At 39.9% G+C, this 23,998-nt stretch overlaps 2 protein-coding genes across 5 annotated transcripts in view; one reads left to right on the top strand and one right to left on the bottom strand.

Annotated features, from left to right (window-relative positions):
* Positions 1 to 610: 610 nt before the first annotated feature.
* LOC309657641 (methyl-CpG-binding domain protein 3-like 2B) lies at positions 611 to 7,544 on the top strand. Its single transcript, XM_082455395.1, has 2 exons — positions 611 to 4,035; positions 6,506 to 7,544. The coding sequence occupies exons 1-2, from the start codon at positions 3,991 to 3,993 to the stop codon at positions 7,088 to 7,090; spliced, it is 630 nt and encodes a 209-aa protein (XP_082311521.1). The 5' UTR covers positions 611 to 3,990; the 3' UTR covers positions 7,091 to 7,544.
* Positions 7,545 to 7,585: 41 nt separating this feature from the next.
* Positions 7,586 to 23,998, bottom strand: part of ADGRE1 (adhesion G protein-coupled receptor E1) — a 54,661-nt gene continuing 38,248 nt past the window's right edge. For 3 of the 4 annotated variants that reach the window (XM_082455409.1, XM_082455410.1, XM_082455412.1), the window contains 4 exons: positions 22,324 to 22,390; positions 19,953 to 20,044; positions 15,576 to 15,744; positions 7,586 to 15,462 (listed from right to left, as the gene is read on the bottom strand). In XM_082455409.1, the coding sequence (XP_082311535.1) occupies positions 15,154 to 15,462; positions 15,576 to 15,744; positions 19,953 to 20,044; positions 22,324 to 22,390 (637 nt within the window). In that variant the 3' untranslated portion in view covers positions 7,586 to 15,153. The remainder of the gene's footprint in view (positions 15,463 to 15,575; positions 15,745 to 19,952; positions 20,045 to 22,323; positions 22,391 to 23,998) is intronic. The other variant, XM_082455411.1, reaches the window with a different exon arrangement.

Raw genomic sequence — 23,998 nt, 5'->3', positions numbered from 1 at the left:
GTACGGATGCGGGGCGAGCCTGCGGCGTCAGAGGCCGGCGTGACGTTGCAACAGTCTGAGGCGCGCCGTGCGTTCTCCCGGGGAAGTTGTCCCCGGATTACGGGAGCCTGGCCATGACGGGCTGCACAGGCTCCCGGGAGGGGCGGTGTGGAGAGTGACCTGTGCTCGCACACAGGCTTCTTGGTGGTGGCAGCAGCAGCTTTAGCATTTCATGCGCATCTCTGGGGTTCGCGCTGATCGCCGCGGCTCGCGCCCGTCTCTGGAGCTCGTTTAGGCGGCGTTCTGAATACCCTCTCCTCGCGCACCAGGAAACAATGGTCTCTTGCCTCTTGGGCAGTTCCAGGCTTTTTCCCGGACTCCCTCCCGGCTAGCTGTGGCGCACTAGCCCCCTTCAGGCCGTGTTCACGCCGCCAACCCCAGTCCTCTCCCTGGGATCCGACCTCCGAAGCCCGAGCCTCAGCTCCCAGCCCCGCCCGCCCCGGAGGGTGAGCAGACAAGCCTCTCGGGCTGGCGAGTGCTGCTCGGCACCGCTCCTCCGTGCAGGAACCTCTCCGCTTTGCCCTCCGCACCCCTGTGGCTGCGCTCTCCTCCGTGGCTCCGAAGCTCCCTCCTCCGCCCCCCACACTCTCCGCCCGTGAAGGGGCTTCCTAGTGTGTGGAAACCTTTCCTCCTTCACAGCTCCCTCCCACTGGTGCAGGTCCTGTCCCTATTCTTTTGTCTCTGTTTTTTCTTTTTTCTTTTGCCCTACCCAGGTACGTGGGGAGTTTCTTGCCTTTTGGGAGGTCTGAGGTCTTCTGCCAGCATTCAGTAGGTGTTCTGTAGGAGTTGTTCCACATGTAGATGTATTTCAGATGTATTTGTGGGGGGGAAGGTGATCTCCGCGTCTTACTCTTCTGCCATCTTGAAGGTCTCAAAGGTATCATCTTTTAAGAGATACACTGCAATAAATGAGCAATTATAGTTTAAGATTCCAAACTTTCCCTCCGTAATCCAATCATGAGATTCTAGACACCATCATCAGTTTAAAATGCAAACCTAATCAGTTACCTTACTTTTAAAAAAAATCTTAAATATCTTTTTAAAAAACTTTTAATTTTACATTGGAGTATAGTCGATTAACAATGATGTGTTAGTTTCAGGTGTACAGCAAAGTGATTCAGTTATACATATACATGTTTCTATTCTTTTTCAAATTATTTTCCCATTTAGGTTGTTACATAATATTTGAGCAGAGTTCCCTGTGCTATACAGTAAGTCCTTTTTGGTTATCCATTTTAAATATAGCAGTGTACTTTTAATCTTTCATTTCTGTCTTCAACACATATTTACCCTGTTGTCCTATCATAATTATTAATACTGCCCTTTTCATTCCCCAATATATCCCAGTTGAGAGGGACAATTATTTGGTCTCCCCTTTTATAGAGCACACACATTATGTGCAAACTCTGGGGTAAAATCTGTGACCCAGAAATAAACTAAAGAGACTCCCTGCCCCTGTTGAAGTTAATCTTACTGAGAGGAAAGAGTTATAAGGAGCGCACAGAATTTATAACATGCTATATAGAAATAACCTCTGTGATGAACCGCAAGGTTTTATCCAGCCAACAGCAATAGAATTAGAACAACGTGGCCTACATAATTTTAAATTTGGTAGAACACACATTGAGGAAAGTAAACACGAATAAAGGAAACTGTTTTTTAACCCTTTTATTTAACTGAAGAAATTTAATATTATCATTCCAAAATGTAGTCCCCATCAGAATGAAGCACAAGATATGTTATATCCTTTTCTTGTTTCTGAGCCTTGAAATAGTATTTTAACATTACAGCCCATCTAGTTCAAAAGTTAAATTTGATCTGTATCTAGATTTTATAAGATTTCCAGTACTAAGAAAGATTCACACAAAGTATTTTTTAATCCTCTTTTATGGATGTCTATTCTAGAGTTTGACTCATTTTTCTAGAGCAGTTTTAGCATTCTGTTTCATGACAGAATTACTATATTTATATAATGTCTTGATGTACTTTACCAGATGAGGTTAACCCAGAGAATTCCCTGGCGGTCCAGTGGTTAAGACTCTGCCCTTCCACTGCAGGGAGCATGAGATCAGTCCCTGGCTGGGGAACTAAGATCCCACATGCCGTGCAGTGCAGCCAAAAAAAAAAAAAAAAAATAGAATGTGATTCTCCAGATGTATGTAACTCAAAATTTTTTCCCACTCATATTTTCCATCCCTTCTGTCTTCCTAGTAAATTTTGGTGAACTTTGACTCCGAATATAGCTTAACGTGATGGAAGTTACAATTTTTTATTATCTATTTGCGTTTAATTGTATTAAAAGGAATAATTTACCCCTTCATTGTGAAACTGCTCTATCTTTTCTTTAAAAATAAAGCTATATATTTTGTTTTTGTTAGAGTGAAATTAAGCATTTAAGTGATTATGAAGGTGTTCATTCCAGCAAGAGACTGGATTAAAACTGCAAGAGAGTTCAAGAGCAAATATCCTAACAAAAGCACAGTGTGAACAATATTGGAAAACTCAGGACAGAGTTTAAAGAGAAGTGGGATGTGATTAAAAGGGGGAGCAGAGGGAATTTGATGAGGAATTGATATCACAATGAAAATGTACACAAGCATGTTCCAAACGGATGAAAGACATCAACCCACAGACGCAATTAACTCAACATTCTTTAAGCAAAGAAAATACATGGGAAACAATAATGAGCTACACTATGGTCTAAAAATCAGAGTCAATATCAAAGATTTTAAAGAATGCAAAGGCCAAATAAGCAAGAAAATGCTAATTGGGGATGTCTAAACATAAATAAGATAGAGATCAACAGAGTACCGTTTTTAAAGTGGTCAAAAATCATATCAAATCAGAATTCTATACCCAGCATCAATATTGCCCCAAATTAAGATTCTTTAAAAACTTAAAGTAAAACATTTCATTGTTAGTGGTCTTGAATTAGACAAAATACTAGAGTGAGTTATGAAGTCCAAAGGAAAATATCTCAGATCAAAAGCCAGGAATGCAGGCGGAAATGAAGAGAAAAGGAAAGAATAATTTAGAAATAAATATAAGTGAAGTTTGTTTCATAAAGCAATTCCGGAACTCTCTCATGGAGATTAAAATACATGTAGAATTAAGATGCATGACAACAGTAACAGAAAAGTCAGGAAAGCTGAAATGGAAAGTGTTCTAAGGTATTAGCATTTGGGAGAGGTGGTAAGAGCAATTAACTGTATTAGTCTATATTAATTAAAGGAGTCAGAATTTGATCACTAAAGTAACTTCACAAGTTCTGTATATGACTGCAACTAGCAAGTTTATAGAGAGAAAATGTAAAAATAAAAGAATTAAATTATAGTGAAATAAAGACAGTAAAGAGACTGTTTATGTCAGAGGGTAGGGAAGGAGTAAGATGGTTGAAATAATCTTGAATTTACCAGTAATTAGGTGAAATGTAGATATACAAAACATTGAGTTCTTTTCAATGATTCTGTGATATAGACTTCATAGACTTGTTAGTAAATGTTTTGGAAATTCTTTTATTGATAAACGTTTATACAATCTGTAGTTTTTTCTATGAAAACATAAGTTGTGTGGAAATTTTAGCATATAGAAACGTCCATAACTATTTTTGTAGAAGTGAAAAAGGAAACATTAAATTATTGATAGAAAGTACAAATAGCACCCCCATTCACAAATGTATTAAATTTTTTCATATAGTATTTCATATTATTCAATAGTGTCTAATATTGTCAATAGCCCCAAATTCTTGTGTTTGTGTGGAAAGATTTGGGAATCTCTCCAATGCCTCTGATCTGAGATACAGTGCGTCCTCTGGATTGGGTTATCCCCTGATTGGGTTGTCCACTCTCTTCCCCTATAAAAGGGGGAATCAGATGCAGAAGTCACTGCACTTTCCAGCAAGACACAGGCTGTCTGCATCTCAAGGGTGGGTCCGAGGACAGCTCTCAAAAGATGGGGGAACCTGAATGGACCAGTTTTCCAAGCCAGCCTCTTCTGGTGAGTGTGGAATCCATACTGATGGCAAGAGTGTCCATTAGGATGGTTTTTTCTTCTGTAAAATCTAAGTTAGCAGAATTTAGCTCTAAAAACAAGAAGGTATCTCATTGAAAGTTATTTCCCAGGTCTTAATGTTTCTTAAGAAATAGTCAAGATTGTGTATATTTTTGTATACGAAGCTTTTTTTGGATAATAGATGAAATGTGTGTGTGTATGTTTTTTTTAACCAAAATCACTAGGTAGTGGAAGTAGTATTTGGCCCTAGAGTGTTTAAATCGTTCTCCTCTATGGACAATTATTTGCCCACAATGTGTTTGGTCTTTTTTTCTTCTTTTTAAAAAAATTCTGTTCTCTGCTTCAAATAGGGCTCTCCAGTTTCTTTGTCATCCATCATTGTAGTTAATTTCTTTTTCTTACTCTCCCTTCTTACTTCTGTTCCTGTCCTGCTCCTTCCTTCTCTGTCTTTGTGTTGGCCTTGCTGTTTATCATAGCACCTAATTATACCTAACGCTATTAGTAGACATTCCTTAGTCTATAACCCTTTTCTCTCATCAAGATTAAAATAATCTAGGGCAATGACTTTGTTAAGTTAAATTCCGAGTAGTGTGTTTTAGTACACAACTTGGCATATAACAGCTGCTCTATAAATAGGCAGATCAAGTCATTTTTCTATCAAGCGTTTCATTACATTTTGAGTAATGAAAGAGGTAGTGTTAATTATAAAGTCAGGACAACAGGAATAAAGTGAGTTTTATGTTTTCCCTTTAAAAAAATATCTTCAGAAGACAGAAATGTGAGATTTAAAAGGAAAGGTGCACTGATTAGGTTTACAGTTTAAACAGATTATTGTGAGGAGACTTATAATCGATCACAGAGAGAAAGGATTGAAATCTTAGCGACAATTGATAGCAGTCCACCACAAAAGATAGTAACTCATTTTATAATTGTAGTTGTGTGCATTTATTAGAAAAATTTGGAAAGTAGTTTTTGGAGTTTGCATAACTTCTCTTAAAAAAAGATATCTGAGCACCTTGGAAAGCCAAAGCAATAAATGACTATATCAGTGGAAATATTAAAATTCTTATTATCCTCTCTTCATTGAGTACCCAACTTAGCGAGAAAAGCAATCTCAAATAAGTAGATAATATTACACATAAAAGTAAAATTAAAAAAATTTACACAGAGAAAATGTAAGATTAATTTTGATATGGGAACAGGAAGGGTCATTCTGTGGCATTTTGTAGGTCAAATGAAAGGTGCTCAAGAATTATTCAAAAGTTGGGAATCTTCAGGTGGATTCAGGAGGGCAAATGGATGGCTAATTAGTATAAGAATGTGGGGTGATAGGGCATCCAGAATGCCATTCAGGGGCAAATGCGATATTAGTTCTAAGTGAGTTTGTGGACACATTGAGATAAGGATGAACTATTTGAGGAATTGGCTGGTTCAACTTGGGACCTGGTCACAGTGAGTTGAGTCATGGATATTATCACTGATATGGTGGGTAGGCAGATGGATATTTGGGTCTTAGAGTTGAAGCCAGATCGGTGAATCTGTGAGCATTTCTAGTTCATTAATGGTATTTGAAGGCAGGAGAATGGATGGGATTGCCTAGAAGAAGGTTTGGATGTAGAACAGATGTGAGAGCAGGACCGACTTCTAAGAAGCATCAATTGTTGTGTTGAGATAGTAGAGAGAGGAGTAGGAGGAGGGGAGGACGGGAGTCAGGGAGTAAAAATTGTCATTTACAGTGGAAAAAAGGAACTTTATGATGAGAATGTGGTTTTTCTAAGTTATGTTATGAGCAGGAGAATATTTGAGTCAAGATGGGACTTGGCTTTGAAAGAAAAGTATCAGAGTATTGAGAGGTACATGATCTCACTGAAGATGAGGCACTAAAGAACTGTGAAAACTAGGTGATTGCATGTCTTAAAGCAAAGTAAAAAAGAGATAGCAAAGTAAAAAAGAGATAGCAAAAAGTTTAATGTCTTGGTATTCAAAGAACCCTGTGATCTCTTTGTCCAGATAATGTTGGATTAGGGGGTACCAGCATGTGTGGAGTTGACAGTGTCAGGGATGGTAAGAGGAAAACATCCTCAAAGGAGGATGGTGGAGGGGAAAGTCTGGAATTGATACTGGGTAATGACCTGGAGCTTTCTGTCCTTGACTCCTATCTGTTTGATGTCCCAGGCTTCAGTTCTCAATGTGTGGTGTCTGTACTAGCAGCATCAGTTGGAATCACCTAGAAATGCAATTTCTTGTCCCCACCCCAGACTGACTTGCATTGAGATCGAGAAATCTGAATTCTAACAACCCTCTGAAAGACTGTCATGCACAGAGTAAATTGAGATTCATTTCTCTAGGGAGAGAGGAGGGTGGTTATCCAAACGAGCTGAGAACATTCTCCATGACTGGCAGTGGTTTCATCCCCCACTTTAGTCAAGTGTTACATTTCATTTTGTTTTCATAGGGGAAGCGCAAAAGAAATATGATGCCTGAGACGTTGGAGAAGAAAAGACAAGACCATTTAGCCAAGGCCAAGCAGAGACATCGTGACGGAACTGCACTTCCTATGAGGCTGACCAGCTGCGTTTTCAGGACGCCAGTCACAAAGATAACTTCTCATCCTGACAATGCGGTCAGGCGCCGTCGATGCGAGGGGACCTTGGAGAAGCCCCAGCAAGTCTGTGCATTCAGGAGACTGCAGGGGCTCCGGGCCTACAGCCCTGAAGGAGAACCTTTCAGCACGTTGGACAGCGCAATTATTTTCAGACTAATTGCCCTGCGTGGTGCAGGTGAATCCCTGGGTCGTGCTGGTGCCAGGTCTCTGCACACCAGCCCTGAAGCCATCACTACCCAGTTTTCAGACAGGGCAGAGATGATCCCAGGATTGGGTCTCTTCCTCCCACAGACCCTCTGCAGGCAACGAGTAACATATGCAGATATTCGCCGACAGTCTCGGAAAGTGAAAAGAGCAAGGGAGAGACTGGATATGGCCTTGAGGGCAGACAGGCTTGCCAGGGAGACAGAGAGAGCCAGGAGCCCTGAGAACTAGGTGAAAAATGGAGAAGACTGTCCTGAAGAAGCCGAGCGCTGCGGCCCCTGGGAAGTGGTTCACTGCAGGACAGCCCTTCGTTCTATTTGCCTCTTTAAGTGTCAACCCTGTTTCTGGAGTGAGATGCTTTGTTAGATTAACATTGTACTCTATTAAACTCTTGGTAGACAAAAACGACAAGAGTAAACGTTTTTGTGAGTGAGGGATTGGGTTTCACGTGACAAGAAAAATGATTTTTCCTTATCTTTGTATACTTCAATCTCTGTCAGGATTTCTCTATTGAATTCTACAGAGGTAATCTAGTCTGGGGGGATTATTTAATGTTTTTAGTTATAATATTTTCTTACATTGCTTACACTTAGGCAAGAAATGATACCTACTCTAGAGATTATTTTTTAATATTAATGCTATAAAATTTTATTAAGCTTGCTTTTTACTTCTCATTTTAACATCTTTTTTTTGTCATTGTGTCAAATGCTAAATCAGACATAAGACTTTTTTTTTAAACATCTTTATTGGAGCATAATTGCTTTACAATGGTGTGTTAGTTTCTGCTTTATAACAAAGTGAATCAGCTATACACATACATATATCCCCATAACCCCTCCCTGTTGCCTCTCCCTCCCAGCCTCCCTATCCCACCCCTCTAGGTGGACACAAAGCACCGAGCTGATCTCCCTGTGCTATGCGGCTGCTTCCCACTAGCTCTCTATTTTACATTTGGTAGTGTATATAAGTAAGTCCATGCCACTCTCTCACTTCGTCCCAGCTTACCCTTCCCCCTCCCCGTGTCCTCAAGTTCATTCTCTACGTCTGTGTCTTTATTCCTCTCCTGCCCCTAGGTTCATCAGAACCATTTTTTTTTTTTAGATTCCATATATATGTGTTAGCATACAGTATTTGTTTTTCTCTTTCTGACTTACTTCACTCTGTATGACAGACTCTAGGTCCATCCACCTAACTACAAGTAACTCAATTTCGTTTCTTTTTATGGCTGAGTAATATTCCATTGTATATATGTGCCACATCTTTATCCATTCATCTGTTGATGGACACTTAGGTTGCTTCCATGTCCTGGCTATCGTAAATAGAGCTGCAATGAACATTGTGGTACATGACACTTTTTGAATTATGGTTTTCTCAGGGTATATGCCCAGTAGTGGGATTGCTGGGTCGTATGGTAGTTCTATTTTTAGTTTTTCAAGGAACCTCCATACTGTTCTCCATAGTGGCTGTATCAATTTACATTCCCACCAACAGTGCAGGAGGGTTCCCTTTTCTCCACACCCTCTCCAGCATTTATTGTTTGTAGATTTTTTGATCATGGCCATTCTGACTGGTGTGAGATGATATCTCATTGCAGTTTTGATTTGCATTTCTCTAATGATTAATGATGTTGAGCATTCTTTCATGTGTTTGTTGGCAATCTGTATATATTCTTTGGAGAAATGTCTATTTAGGTCTTCTGCCCATTTTTGGATTGGGTTGTTTGTTTTTTTGATATTGAGCTGCATGAGCTGCTTGTAAATTTTGGAGATTAATCCTTTGTCAGTTGCTTCATTTGCAAATATTTTTACATACTCTTTTTAAATGTACTTTTTAAAGGTTCATTTTTTTCCCTAGAACTTGATTTTGAAAATATTACTGATGAGTTTGCTTCTAGTAAAACAAAGAAAGTAAAATTTTCATAAATTCTGGTTAAGGGATAAATAAAATATTTAAATTTAAAATAATATTTTACATTCTAATATCCTTACATTTCAACTTTTCAATTTTTTTTCAACTACTTTAATGTTCTGGTGTGGGAAGGCACATTATCAGTGGTCAATAAATATTTCTTGACTGGATGGATTTGTATTTTGGTGGTGGGGGGGAACACCATAAATTATTTGGATTGTAAGAGGACAATGTTATTGCACTTTATGGGATTTAAGAACTATGCAGGTTTTATCCTGAGTCTCTTTTCTCCCTCTAGTGGAGGCATATGAGACATGGGGGGTGAAGAAATACACCAAGCTTGATGTTTATAGTAAGAAAAAATCCTATTGTGGCGATCACAACTTTACCCACTTACTTTAGAAATATAGGATTCCTGAAGGTGACTGTATTTTAGACCAACATGTAACACTGTTGCAGAAACAGATAAAGCCTTGCACAGATCTTCTTCAGAAAGAACTTTAATTCAACCAGTATAGATTTATAGATCCTAATAACTAAGAGGAAATGGAGATCCAACCTCTCTCTCTGTCTATTTCAAGTTGTTGCAATCAAATGCAAAAGGTTGACAACCCATTGGCTACTGTATCAGTTGGGGCAATTGCCACAAGTAATGTTTCATAGCAAACCACTTATGAAACTAAGTGTCTGAAAAAAATGAGGCTTGATTGTTGCTGCTGAGTCTGTGGGTTGGCTGGGGCAGTGTGCTGATCTTGGCTGGGCTCACTCATATGACCAGAGTCAGCTACAGGTTGGCTAGGTGGCTGATTATGGATAACCTCAGCTGGTATAATAGGATGACTAAACTCTCTTCCATATGTTTCTCACATACGTCCAGCAGGTTATCCTGGGCATATTCTCATGGCAGAGGCAGGGATGCAAAATCAAGCAAGATTAATCACATAAAGGGCAAAAAGGATGGCACACTCACTTTTGAAACCTCTGAGTCACACTTGCTAATATTCCTTTGGCCAAAGCAAGTCTCAAAGCCAAGTCTGAGTCAGAGTGGGAAGGAGTTACAAAGTTGCAGGGAAGGGGTGTGGAGACGTGGAGACCCATCTTGAGGCCACTGATGCAATCAATCTACCTGTATTGGCTAAAGGTAAGAGCTGTGCAGTCTCATTTCAATACCCCCTAGAACTGTCACCTCTGTACTGAACACTCTGGATAAGCCAAGCATTGAAGACCCACCTATCATAAATGAACCCTTGTTTGTAAACATGTGTCAGCTCCCTCCCAAGTTGTGGCTGCCACAAATAATAAAAACCAAGCCTCTGACAACCAAGTTTAATGTTGCCATCAAGTTGTCCAACACATGATTATTACTGAGCTAATTGAATCCTAAGTGGTAAGTTGATTCAAAGTAAATATTTAGTCTCTTCTCTGTGTCCCCAAGAATTCCTGTGGTCACAGGAAGAGAAGGCGAGGGGCCAGGGGTCTGGAAGTGGAGCTCTGTTATCAAGAGCTCAAAGCCCATCTCAGCCACCTACACCTGTGTAATGCTGAGAAAGGTACTTAAGCTCTCTGGGTTTCAGGTTCCTCAGCTTCAAAATGGAGAGAATTCATTCATTCTCTCATTCATTCAACATATTTATGGAGAACCTACTAAATACAATTCTCTGTACGGATGGAGTTCAGAGTTTGTTGGAGACACCCAAGAAAAAGGGAAATTATAGTACAGGGCTAGAAAGCATGAAGTTGTAAAAAAAAAATTAATAAACAGAAAGCTAAAGTAAATAGATTTGGGAGGTAAGAAAAGGGAGTTCTCAAGTCCTGTGTTGATAGCAGAGCCCAAGAAGAAGAAAGACTTCTCTTCTTTCCTGGCAAGGACTCAGTCAATAGAAGCCTTGGACTCTTTGTTTACTAGAGCCCTCTTAACTTCCTTTTCTTCTTTTTAAAAGAGTTCTCTTTCCCTTGCCGTACAGGAACTTGCATGTGGCTCACCACATGTTGCATGTTGCAGACCCTGAATTGCAATTCTCCACTGATACCAAATAAACCCATTTTTGCTGGAGAAATATCTGGCAGCCTATTTGTTTCAGCTCAACAAAGCCTTAGGAGACACACAGAGATGATATCTAATCCTACTTCAAGAGATTCAAAGAATAATATAATATAGTAAATCAACTATACTTCACTTTTTTCAAAAAGAGAGATTCAAAGAATGTTTCCTAGTGGAAATAATGACTAAGCTGAGACTCAAAGAGAGGATAACAATGAATCAGATTTTGAGGAAAAATGTCATAGGAAGAGGGAATGGCGGGTGTAAAGTCCCAAAATAAATGTTTCCTTTCTGGCTTTAAAGACAAGCTGAGCTATCAGCATGGCAAACAGAAGAATATTCTAGAATATTCTAGAACATTCATGAGTGCAACACAAATCCCCTGGGGACCTCATTAAAATGCAGGCTCTCTGTGCTCTAGAGCCCGTGAGCCACAACTACTGGGGCCACACGCCACAACTACTGAACCCCACGTGCCCTAGAGCCCGCGTGCCGCAACTACTGAGTCCATGTGCTGCAACTACTGAAGCCCGCGTGCCTAGAGCCCGTGCTCCACAACAAGAGAAGCCACCGCAATGAGAAGCCTGTGCACCACAACGAAAAGTAGCCCCCACTCACCGCAACTAGAGAGAGGCCATGCGTAGCAAAGAAGACCCAACGCAGCCAAAATATAAATAAATAAAACAAAATAAAAAGTAAAAAAAAAAAAATGCAGGCTCTGGTTCAGCAGATCTGGGGTGGCACCTGATGTCCTACTTTTCTAACAAGGTGAGGCTGATGCTTCTGGTCCACGGACCACACTTTGGTTAGGGAGGTATTAGAGTGGCCACAGAGGGGAGATCTACATGTTGAATTTTCACTTCCTTCTTTTTTTTCAATTGAAGTATAGTTGACTTACAGTATTATGTTACTTTCAGGTGTACAGCATGGTAATTTGATATTTTTATACATTATACTCCATATAAAGTTATTATAAAATATTGACTATATTCACTGTGCTGAGCCTTACATTTTTGTCACTTATTTATTTTACACCTAGAAGTTTGTACCTCTTAATTCCCTTTGACTGCTCCTACTTACCAACATAACTCTTTTAAGTGTTTCTGCCTATAAGTGTGTGTGCTTTATTTATCCCCTGAGGCTCTCCTTACAATTTTACTGACCATTTCTATAAAAGCAGGAGGGTTCTTTGTTGAAAGATAAGCCAGTCAGTCAGAAGACACATCATTTATTGAGGGCTACTCTCTGTGTCAAGCATGTGATAGATGCTGGAGAGGCACTCTTGAAGCCACACATCAATGGACTTAGGACAAAACAAAATGGTAGCCAGAAGTTCTTGGTCCAGCCATTGCACTGCGATCTGTTATCTCCGCAAAACTCTGGAAAGTCAAAGAGTTGCAGAACACAGAAGATAAAATGGTAAGCTGGAACAGAAACTCTTGTTTCTCAGCAGGGCATGAAGCCATGGAAAGACCATCCCACATATCCGTCCATGATCCGAATTTCCCAGAGAGTTCTGTGGCTGGCGGGATCCTGCATTTCCATATTAAGCCGAGAAGAGGAGATTTCAGAGAAGGCTCCTGCAGGCACCTGCTTTCCTGAAATGTTGTTTCATAGTGTATTTGAAAGCAAGAAAGGACTTCAACCCTGTGAGAGAAATTAGAATCAGAAACAGTGGCAGGATTAGTACAAATGTGAGTCCAGGGGTCAGATCTATGTGGGCATGGGTCTTCTAAATACAGACAGATAAATATGGCAACAAAAACTAGAAGGATAAACATTTAAATGTTAACAGTGATTACGCCTAGTGTGGCAAGCACTGTTGGCAGACTCAAAAGCTATTCTCAACCTCTTTACTATTGATATTCCCATTCTAGAAGCTAGAAAGCAGAATACTTGTTTTTTCAAATTCCTTTGTAACTATGAGTGGTCATGTGATGCAGTTCTGACCAATTAGGTGAAAGGGAAATTTGCTAAGGGGCTTCTGGAAAAGCTTTTGTTTCCTGTTAAAGGGAGAAGGTTGAGAGGAGAGTTTACCACTCTGCCCCATCCCTCTTCTTCCTGCCTTGAACAAGGTCACAATGTCTGGAGCTATGGCAGCCATCTTGCAACCATGAAAATAATTGATGAAAAGCCAACATGCTGTCAGTGCAATGGAAAACTAGGGAGAGCTTAGATCCTTAACAACACCACTAAGCAACAGAACCAATACCAGCAACACCTAACTCTGGGCTTCTATTCTTGCAAGAAAAAGAATTTCCTATTTATTTAAGCCACTGGATCTTAGTTACTTGTGCTTGGAATACATCAGTGAAAAAAAATAAGACATTCTAGTGGGGGATGGAAGACCATAAAAATTAAATGAGATGAATAAGGAAATTATAGTGTTAGAAAGTGGAAAGCATGGAAAAGAAAATCAAGACAAGGTGCGTGGAGGAAGCATGAATACCAGGGTAGGGGAATAGGAGGCTGCACAAAATACAGGTGTCAGAGGAAATTTCATTGATAAGAAATGACTGGAACAAAGATTTGAAGGACGTGAGGGAAGTGAGGGAGTTGTCCATGCAGGTATCAGGACAAAAACATTCAAGGCATTCAAGAGCATTCAGTTCAAGGTTCCTAAGGAGGAGGTGAGCCTGGCATGTTTGAAGAATCTTGAGTAGGCCAGTGAGGGTGGAGCAGAGTGAAGTGAGAGGTCAATTAATAGAAGACAAGGTCAAAAAGGAAAAGAGAGTCAGATCAGACAAGGCCTTGTGGGCCACCAGGAGGACTTTGGCTTTTACTCTAAGGTGGGAGCCATGGAGTGTTGTAGGCAGAGAAGGAATGTGACCTGACTCAGGGGTTCACGAGTGCCCTCTGACTTTGGCTTTTACTCTGAGTAAGGTGGGAGCCATGGAGTGTTGTAGGCAGAGAAGGAATGTGACATGACTCAGGGGCTCACGAGTGCCCTCTGGCTGCTGTAGGGAGAATAGACCAAATGTAGGGCAGGGAAAAGGCAAGAGAGGCAGCAGGAAGAACCCTTTTGAGGTTATTTCCATCATCCTGGCTAGAGACTTGTACTTGAACCACAGTGGAAGGAATAAAGGGAAAGAGAAGCGATCAGACTCTGGATCCATTTTGAGAAAGAGTCATCAGGATTTGCTGATGAATCAGAGATGGAAGAGAGTGAGAAGAAAAGCAGAGTCAAGGTTAACTTCACACCTTCACTCCGGAGCAATAGAAAAATAGAGGACCCTATGTGGAAATGAGAGGTGGGGGAATCAGAAGCTCATTTGGAACATGTTACATCTGCGACATCTATTAGACATCTAAGTGGGGGCATTTGGTAGGTGGCAGGTTATATGAGTCTAGAATTCAGGAGAGGGGGCTAAACTGCACATTATTTATAATTTGGGGGTCATTGCTAATAGATGGTGTTTGTAGCCATGAGATTGGATGAAATCCATTGTGTAGAGGAAAATGTGCACTTCGAACAAAAATGATGCATTGTTAGAAGATACCCCTTTGGGTATTATCTGATCTATGGTGGAGCTATTTTACAATTCTGTAAATTTTAAATAACTGACAGTGATGGAAAATAATTTCATGGAAAAATCTGTTTTTCCTTTACTTGCACTCTCATTTCAATATTATAGAGATTATATATGTATTTAATTCACATATATTAATACATAAATAATACACATATATGAATTTTAAATATATTATATAATACTAATAATTATATATGTCTGTATATTTATATGTATGATTATATTATATAATATTAATAATTATATATAATGGCTGTATATAATTAGGTATAAAATACAATTATGTATAAAAACAATTATGTATAATTATGTATAATTTATAGATATTATATATGAAATTTATATATAATATATATTTATATATTATATAATATAAAATTTATATATTATAATGTGAATAATTATATATAATGTCTGTATATTTACAATTATATGTATAATTGTATAATATATAATTATATGTTCTATATATTACATATAATTATCAATGAGGAAACCAGGCAGATGTTATAATTGGTTCAAAAGAGAACACAAAGAACATACATATATATAAAGTAATAATATTATGTATTATGTATACATTGTGAACATTGTATACATTATATGTGTGCTATGTATTATGTGTACATTATATACATTGTACACATTATATGTATGATGTAATACACATACACGTCTGTTCTTTGCGTTCTCTTGCGAACCAGTTATAACATCTGCTGCTTTCCTCACTGATTAATGAGCAGAATAAAATCCTTGACATATGCTTATTTTATATCTGTGAGTCATGATTTTATCTTTTTTAGTTTGCATAGCTACTGAGGGGCAGAGCTGGCATTTAAACCCAGGCAGCCTGGCTCCCAAACCCCCATGCTTAAACCCCAAACTTTATCAAATGAGTTAATACCCGTGTACGTGTTTAGCTCACAGTAGGTACTCAACATACAGCTCTGTCTAGTATTGCTAAGAAGCAGACATTCTGTCTGACCAGAACCTGCGTACAACATGCAGACTCTCACCGTTTTGGAAGTGGAGGGAACAGATGACAGTACGATCCCTGAGGTCTCGGACTGGGAGCTGGGTTTGGTCTTCCTGGTCATGCATCTTCTATATTCTTCCCGTACCTGAAGGTGGAGACACATCATGGGGAGATGAATCACTCTTACATGCAGGGGCATGTGTGGGCAGAGGTATGAGCCCTGGAAGGAGGGGGACTGGGAGGGCAGTAGCTACGTACCTGGCGGTTGAGCAGACAATGAATGAGGAAGATGAAGGCTCCTTGCAGGCTGTTGATGATGGTGAACAAGTAAGCCATGATATTGGCCATGGGTCCAATCTGGAAAATGCCCAACACCCAGGAACACCCCAAGATGAAGATCTGGGCAAAGGCTTTGAATGTCAGTAACCTGGAGGGGAAGATTTGCAGAGGATAAGGTTCTAGGAGGTGGCTGTTGTCCTCATGGGCCACCACTCTCCCAGGTTTAGCCTGAGGCTGCCACCATGTGACCTGTCACCTGGGTGAGAATAAACATGGAACAGAGGTTCCAAGCCTAGAGGTAGGAAAATCAAATCCTACAGACATTGAAAAGGCAACTGGCCTACAGATACACATGGACACAAAGATGTGTGGACACATGTATTTAATGCAATATTGTCTGTAATAATAAAAGGTTAGAAGGCACTATTTACAATAGACAAGACATGGAAACAACCTAAATGTCCATCAACAGATAAAGAAGATGTGGTTTGTGTATATATATATACACACATACATACATATATATCTCACATATATGTGTATATATACACATATATGTTGTATATATATGTATATATGTGTACATTTCTATGTATATATATATATACACACACACACACACACAATGGAATATTTACTCAACCGTTAAAAAGAATGAAATAATGCCATTTTTATCACACTAAGTATGATAAAGTATATAAGTCAGAAAGAGAAAGACAAATACCATATGATATCACTTACATGTGGAATCTAAAATATGACACAAATGAACTTATCTACAAAATAGAAACAGAGTCACAGACATAGAGAACAGACATGTGATTGCCAAAGCGGGAGGCAGGGGAGGGATGGATTTGGAGTTTGGGATTAGCAGATGCAAACTATTATATATAGAATGGATAAACAACAAGGTCCTACTGTATAGCACAGGGAACTATATTCAATATCCTGCGATAAACCACAATGTAAAAGAATGTGAAAAAAGAATATATAGGGCTTCCCTGGTGGCGCAGTGGTTGAGAATCTGCCTGCCAATGCAGGGGACACGGGTTCGAGCCCTGGTCTGGGAAGATCCCACATGCCGCGGAGCAACTAGGCCCGTGAGCCACAGTTGCTGAGCCTGCGCGTCTGGAGCCTGTGCTCCGCAACGGGAGGGGCCACGATAGTGAGAGGCCCGCGCACCGCGATGAGGAGTGGCCCCCGCTCGCCACAACTAGAGAAAGCCCTCGCACAGAAACGAAGACCCAACACAGCCAAAAATAAATAAATAAATAAAATTAAAAAAAAAAAAAAGAGAGAACAACCATCTTTAAAAAAAAAAAAGAATATATATATATATATATATATATATATATATATATATATATATATATATATATATATAAAACGAAGTCACTTTGCTGTACGGCAGAAATTAACACAACATTGTAAATCAACCATACTTCAATAAAAATTGTTTTAAAGGCTAGAAGGACCTACCTGTCCAAGAATTTGGGACACATTAAGTGAACCGTGAAGCCATCATATGAAATACTATGAAGCCTTCCTTATTATTGGAGGCAAAACTCACATACCATAAGATTAACCATTTGGCCACTGAAAGTGTGCAATTCAGTGGCATTGAGCACATTCACAACGTACAAACATCATCACCATCCGGTTCCAAGACATTTTTATCACCCCAAAAAGAAACTATGTACCTATCAAGCAGCCATTCCCTATTTACCTATCCCCCAACTAAAACAACCCAAATATCCATCAACAGATGAATGGAGGCACACAATGTGGTCCATCCATATGGTGGAATATTTTTCCGTCATAAAAAGTAATGAAGCACTGACACTTGCTACAATGTGGATGAACGTTGAAAACATGTTGCTCAGTGAGAGAAGCCAGACACAAAAGGCCACAGAGTGTATGATTCAATTGATAAGAAATGTCCAGAAAAAGCAAATCTATAGAGATAAAGAGTAGATTATAAAAACAATTTTTAAATGAGATGAGAGTCACAATGTACTAGAGTGGGTAAGGATACAGGCTCTGGGTCAGATTGCCCACAAATAAATTCTGATTGATCCATTCACTAACCTTATGGCCTTTGTAAGTTACTTAACTTCATTGTGCCTCAGTTTCCTCAAATTGATATAGAGTTAATAATACAATACCTATACAGGCGTATTGCTTGCTCTACAGATTAAATAATGAGATGGGAAGACACTAAGGGTGCTTAGAACAGTGTCTGGCACAAAATAAATATTTTTGTTAGTTGTTTTTTGTTTGTTTGTTTGTTTTTATTTTTTGGCCACGCCATGTGGCTTGCAGGATCTTAGTTCCCCAGTCAGGGATGGAACCCGTGTCCCCTGCAATGGAAGCATGGAGTCCTAACCACTGGACCACTAGGGAATTCCCTTTTGTTAGTTGTTTTTAACCTTAAGTATTGATATGATGTAAGCTACGTAATATGTGGAAAACACAAAGTGCAGAATAATACGTACAGTATCCTATCATTTATGTAATGGATATATAAGTATAGAATATTCTGGAAGGAAGGTCAACTCAAGTGATAATGGTTGCTTAGGGTTGGAGGGATCTGGGGACCCAGGGGGTCAGGGGAGAGATAGAGAATGACTTTATATGTGTTCCCTTTCTCACTACTTAATTTTTCTTACCATTGTATGTATTAACTTTGTTTTAACTTTTTGCACTTTTAAAAAATAACTTTAAAAAAATATTCAAGATGAGTGAGGGATTGGACACTGACAGGAAAATAAGTAAAGGACGTCATCAGTTTACTGATGATAAAAGCTAGACAATGTCTGGTTTTAGTAGGTTCTTAAAATGAACTTTAGTTGAATGATGAAGTTAAGAAAACAAATGGCCTATAAGAATATGAAAAAGTCCCACATCTGTAAGATAAAAAATATATATATGAAACTGAAATAATGAGATTGTAAAATTCATATATTAATTCAGCAAAACAATAAAAATGATAAACACTAGTGTTGGCAAAGCTGCAGGTAAACAAGCACTATTGTAAATGGAAACATTTTCTGGAAAATGATTTGCAATATATACTAACAGTGTTACAATCCAACCTACTCTTTGCTCAGGCAATTTCATGCCTATTATTGTATTTTTTTTTGAATTTATTATTTTATACAGCAGGTTCTTATTAGTTATCTATTTTATACATATTAGTGTATATATGTCAATCCCAATCTCCCAATTCATCCCACCACCATCCCCCCCCAACTTTCCACCCTTGGTGTCCATATGTTGGTTCTCTATATCTGTGTCTCTATTTCTGCCTTGCAAACTGGTTCATCTGTACCATTTTTCTAGATTCCACATATATGCGTTAATATATGATATTTGTTTTTCTCTTTCTGACTTACTTCACTCTGTATGACAGTCTCTAGGTCCATCCATGTCTCTACAAATTACCCAGTTTCGTTCCTTTTTATGGCTGAGTAATATTCCATTGTATATATGTACCACATCTTCTTTATCCATTCATCTGTCGATGGACATTTAGGTTGTTTCCATGACCTGGCTATTGTAAATAGTGCTGCAATGAACATTGGGGTGCATGTGTCTTTTTGAATTATGGTTTTCTCCGGGTATATGCCCAGTAGTGGGATTGCTGGGTCATATGGTAATTCTATTTTTAGTTTTGTAAGGGACCTCCATACTGTTCTCCATACTATTATTGTATTTAATAACAACAGATGTGTAAGAAGATTTGCCTACAAGGGTATTTCAAGACAGGATGGTTTATAATAGTAAAAAAAAAAAAGAAAGAAAGAAAAAAAAGAAACAACTTAAATGTCCATAAATAAGGGATTATTTAAATAAATTGTGCTAAGTCTTTACACTGAAATACTATATATAAAAAAAAGATACTGTCAACAAATTTCTAATTAAATAGAAAAATATTCATTACATGTTGTTAAGAGAAAAATGGTTATAAAAATAAAATAGTATGATTCTGGTTTTGTAAATATGTACATACAAGTATGCACAGTAGAAGAATTAGAGAATATATTAATAGTTCTAATACAGGAAACACTCACTTCTCCTAGGAACTGTACTAAATGCTTCGTAGGCCACATGAAATGGGCAGTGTTAGCATCCCCGTTCTACAGATGAGGAAACTGAGTTTCAGAGAGGTTATGTAACTTGCCTAAGGTCACACAGCTTTTAAGTGGCAGTGCTGAGGTTTGAGACGGCCTGATCTAGACACTGTGCTATTCCATTTGGGGCACAGGACCAGGCTTACAAAAGGTACTCAATGAACATTTGGGGAAAGAAGGAAAGGAGACTAGAAGAGGAGGGGAAAGGAAGGATGGACAGTACCTGGTGTCTTTGAGCTTGGAGACTTCAGCACTGACACTAGAAAGCCTCTGCCTCAGGATCCACAGTGTCCCAGTCAAGAGGATGGAATTGATCTATAGAGTCAAGCAGAAGGGATGGAGAGATTGGATATACAAAACAGATAATGGCCAGACCATCTATAAAAATAGAACTCTGACCCACAGTCTACAGTAACCACTGCAGGAAGCCACACAATACCTGACCCCAAATGACCAGGACTTGACTAATAATTGACAGCCTCCCTCATTTCTGCCCCTGCTTCCAATTTAGGGCCAAAAGGAGAAAGCCAGTATGTAACCCTAACCAATCACATAGAATGCCTTGCTTTTAGTTAGCCTACCCATAGGGTCCCCATGCCTACAGCCTCCAAGCAGGACACACATGAAACCTTCCCTTTTTTCCTCTATAAAGCTTTCCCACTCATCTGCCTGCTTTTTAGTCTCTGACCAATGCAGGCGATTTGACAAATGCAAGTGGTTGACTCCCTTACCATAGCAATCTCCTAATAAACAGCCTTTGCTTGCTCTTGGATGATCTTGGTTTATTTCCACTGGATGCATCTGGGAAGTTAGTATCAAGACCAGTGTCCCATCATGGGTTGAATTGTGTCCCCCCCCAAAAAAAAGATATGTTGAAGCCCTAACCCCCAAGACCTCAGAATGCTACCTTATTTGGATATAGGGTCTTTACAGAGATAATCAAATTAAAATGAAGTCATTAGGGTGGGCCCTAATCCAATATGACTGGTGTCCTTATAAAAAGGGGAAATTTGGACATAGAGACAGACATGCACAGAGGGAAGGCAATGTGAAGAGATACAGGGAGAAGACAGACATCTACAAGCCAAGGAATGCCTGAGACTACCAGAATTTGGAGAGTAGACGGGAACAGATTCTTCCCTAGAGCCTTCAGATGGAGCATGGCCTGCTGACCCCTTGATTTCAGACTTCTAGCCTCCAGAACTGTGAGTCAATAAAACTCTGTTGTTCTAAGCTACCCAGTTTGTGATACTTTGTTATGGCAGCCCTAGGAAACTAACACATGGACCCCCAAAACCTGATAGAAGTAAGCAAAACCCCTCTGGAGGAATAAAACCTCAAGAATTCCCAAGATTTAGATCAGTCAAATATGAGCTCACAATTAACAATTACAAATGACTCAAGGAAACAAGCTACCATGAGTGAGAGTCAGAAGACTCTCATCCTGCAGGACTGTAGAATCTAGATTGGAGGCAAGGAAGCAAGGAGATGGTACTCAACCTCCCCAGGCTTCCCAGAGAGTAGAATGGTGGCTCCCAGGGGATGGGAAGATGTTGGTCTAAGGGTACAAAGTTTCAGTTATGCAAGGTAAGTTCTAGAGATGTAATGTACAGCATGGTGACTTCTGTTAACAATACTGTATCATATACTTGAAATTTGCTAGAAGGGTAGCTCTTAAGGGTTCTCACAACAAAGAAAGAAAAGGGAAAAAAATGATAAGTACGTGAGGTGATGGATTTGTTAATTAGGTTGATTGTGGTGATCATTTCACAGTGTATACATACGTCAAAACATCAAGTTGTACACCTTACATATATATAGTTTTTGTCGATTAAACCCCCATAAAACTTTTTTTTAAATCTCCATGGGGCTTCCCTGGTGGCGGAGTGGTTAAGAATCCGCCTGCCAATGCAGGGGACACGGGTTCGAGCCCTGGTCCAGGAAAATCCCACATGCCGTGGAGCAACTAAGCCCATGCTCCACAACTACAGAGCCTGTGCTCTAGAGCCCGCGAGCCACAACTACTGAGCCCGCGTGCCACAATTACTGAAGCCCGTGCACCTAGAGCCCATGCTCTTCAACATGAGAAGCCACCACAATGAGAAGCCTGTGCACCGCAACGAAGAGTAACCCCCGCTCGCCACAACTAAAGAAAGCCTGCGTGCAGCAACAAAGACCCAACACAGAAAAAAAAAAAAAAAAAAATCTCCAGGCTTCCCTTTGCCTCTTTCCCGCCATTTCCCTCTCCAACCCTTCCCCCCCCCACCAACCAATTGCTCTTAATTTCTTCCTATCTTTTCTCTTATTCAACATCTGTACTCAGAAGAGATCAATAGACCCATTCTTACTGAAACACAAAGGATTGATAAGATTGTGGTCCCTTCCAGGGGATTTTCATGCTGGCATTTAAAAAAATATATTACAAATCAAAAAAATTACACTCTAACTTGGAAATCTCAGGAATCAAGGATCAGAATGGAGAACGTTTTTGAGGAATAAGTGACCAGAGCTTTGCAACATCCACTGGCACTTCTAGATCCCTTGGGTCTCCTTGATCTTCCTCCAAAACACACTGCAACAAGCAATCAGCTTACCACTATAATTGTGCACACTGGCCCCAGGAAACTCCAGATGAACCCTGTCTCTGTATTCAGCCAGCAGCTATGGAGAAAAACAGGAGTCAGTGATTGTCTCAGAGTCCTGACCCTGAAATTACTCACACCCTGCCAGATGTGCTAATGGGAGAGAATATTGGGAGGTGAGACTGACATGAAAAATTTTCATGATGGACCAGGTCACATTTCAGTTTTCCTCTTTCAGACCTTCTTCCTGGGTGAATGTTCCTGAAATATTCACTTAATACCTTGTGTAGAGCTCATTTCTCAATTCATAACCTCTGTAACCCCTTTATCCAGAACTCTCCACTTGTCATTCAAATCTCGGCTCGAACATCACCTCTGAAAAGCCACTACCCTGGTCCTTTCCTAACAGAGCTTGCTGCTTTTTTAATAGCACCTATCATGAATTATCTTGTTCAGTTGTTTATTTATTATAAATTGTCCATCTTTCCCTACTAGACTATGAGCTGCATGAGAATTTGGACTTTGAACGTTTTATTCATCTCTGAATACCCAGCACTCAGTGCAAATCCTGGCATGGATGAGGCATTCCATAATTATTTGTTAATAGGAATGAAGCAATAAAGGGAGGGAGGGAAGGAGGGAAGGGAGAAAAAGAAGGAAGAAAGGAAGAAGGGAGGGAGGGAGGGAGGAAAGGAAGGATGGAAGGAAGGAAGGAAGGAAGGAAAGAAGGAAGGAAGGGAGGAAGGGAAAGGAAGGAGGGAGGGAGAATTAATTGCCTTTTTCCATCATGCCTCTAGTAGATATTTGCTGTTTTCACCACCTGACAACTATTCCGCCATGTTTCGTAACAGCACCCCAATATTCCTTTAGCAGAAGTGTGCCTTCCCCAGCAAGAGAAGGAAAATAATCAAGTTTGGCCAACCAGATGTTCTCTCCCTGGAATGTAAGTCACCAGTAGTAGAGTGATCAAAAGGCAAGAAAATGTTTGCATCATGAGAAAATGCTGCCCATATCCTTTCAAGGATAACTACTTCAGTAAATACGGGCCAATTTCCTCATTAGCATCTGCATCTCTGCCTGAGGGCATCAGACTAAAAGCTTTAGAAAATTTGTTCCCCCAGGGAGCAGCCCTCAACCAATGGCTGATGGGAGGGAGCTGGATAAATATGCCAGCTCCCTCACCTCGTGGGTGGGATAACTGTGGTATGTGCCCTACACAGTCCCCCAGAGGTACCTACTGGGATTGAGCCCCAGTTACCCACAGCAGGACCTGCTCAGGAATGCACCCTGTATTTCCTCCTTCTCTTCCCTGTCTCACTTCTCTACTCCCTAGTGCCTCCTGAGATCATTTCAAATCCTTGCCAATGCTACTCCTCTCTTCCAAAACTTTCTGTGGTTCCTACCACCTAGAAGGTATTCACCAAATTCCATGCCCCCCCCAATTTCCTCTTCTTCCACTCCAATCCATCTATTCTCCAAATACAGCTTGAGCTCTCCCTTAGGCAAGATTTGTCCTAACTTATGTGTACATTTCAGCAGAGCTTTCAAGGCTCATTCAAATTCTACCTCCTCCAGGAAGGCTTCCATGAACTTTCCAGCTCCCATAAGCCCTCATCCTTTTCTGGTCTGTCAGGGCTTATACTACCCACACCAACATCAGGCACTTCATCATGGTGGCCTTGCATTG

The sequence above is a fragment of the Balaenoptera physalus genome, assembly GCF_965194825.1.
Source record: "Balaenoptera physalus genome assembly, chromosome: 3".
Lineage (NCBI taxonomy): Eukaryota > Metazoa > Chordata > Mammalia > Artiodactyla > Balaenopteridae > Balaenoptera > Balaenoptera physalus.
This window is presented reverse-complemented; position numbering and strand designations above follow the sequence as displayed.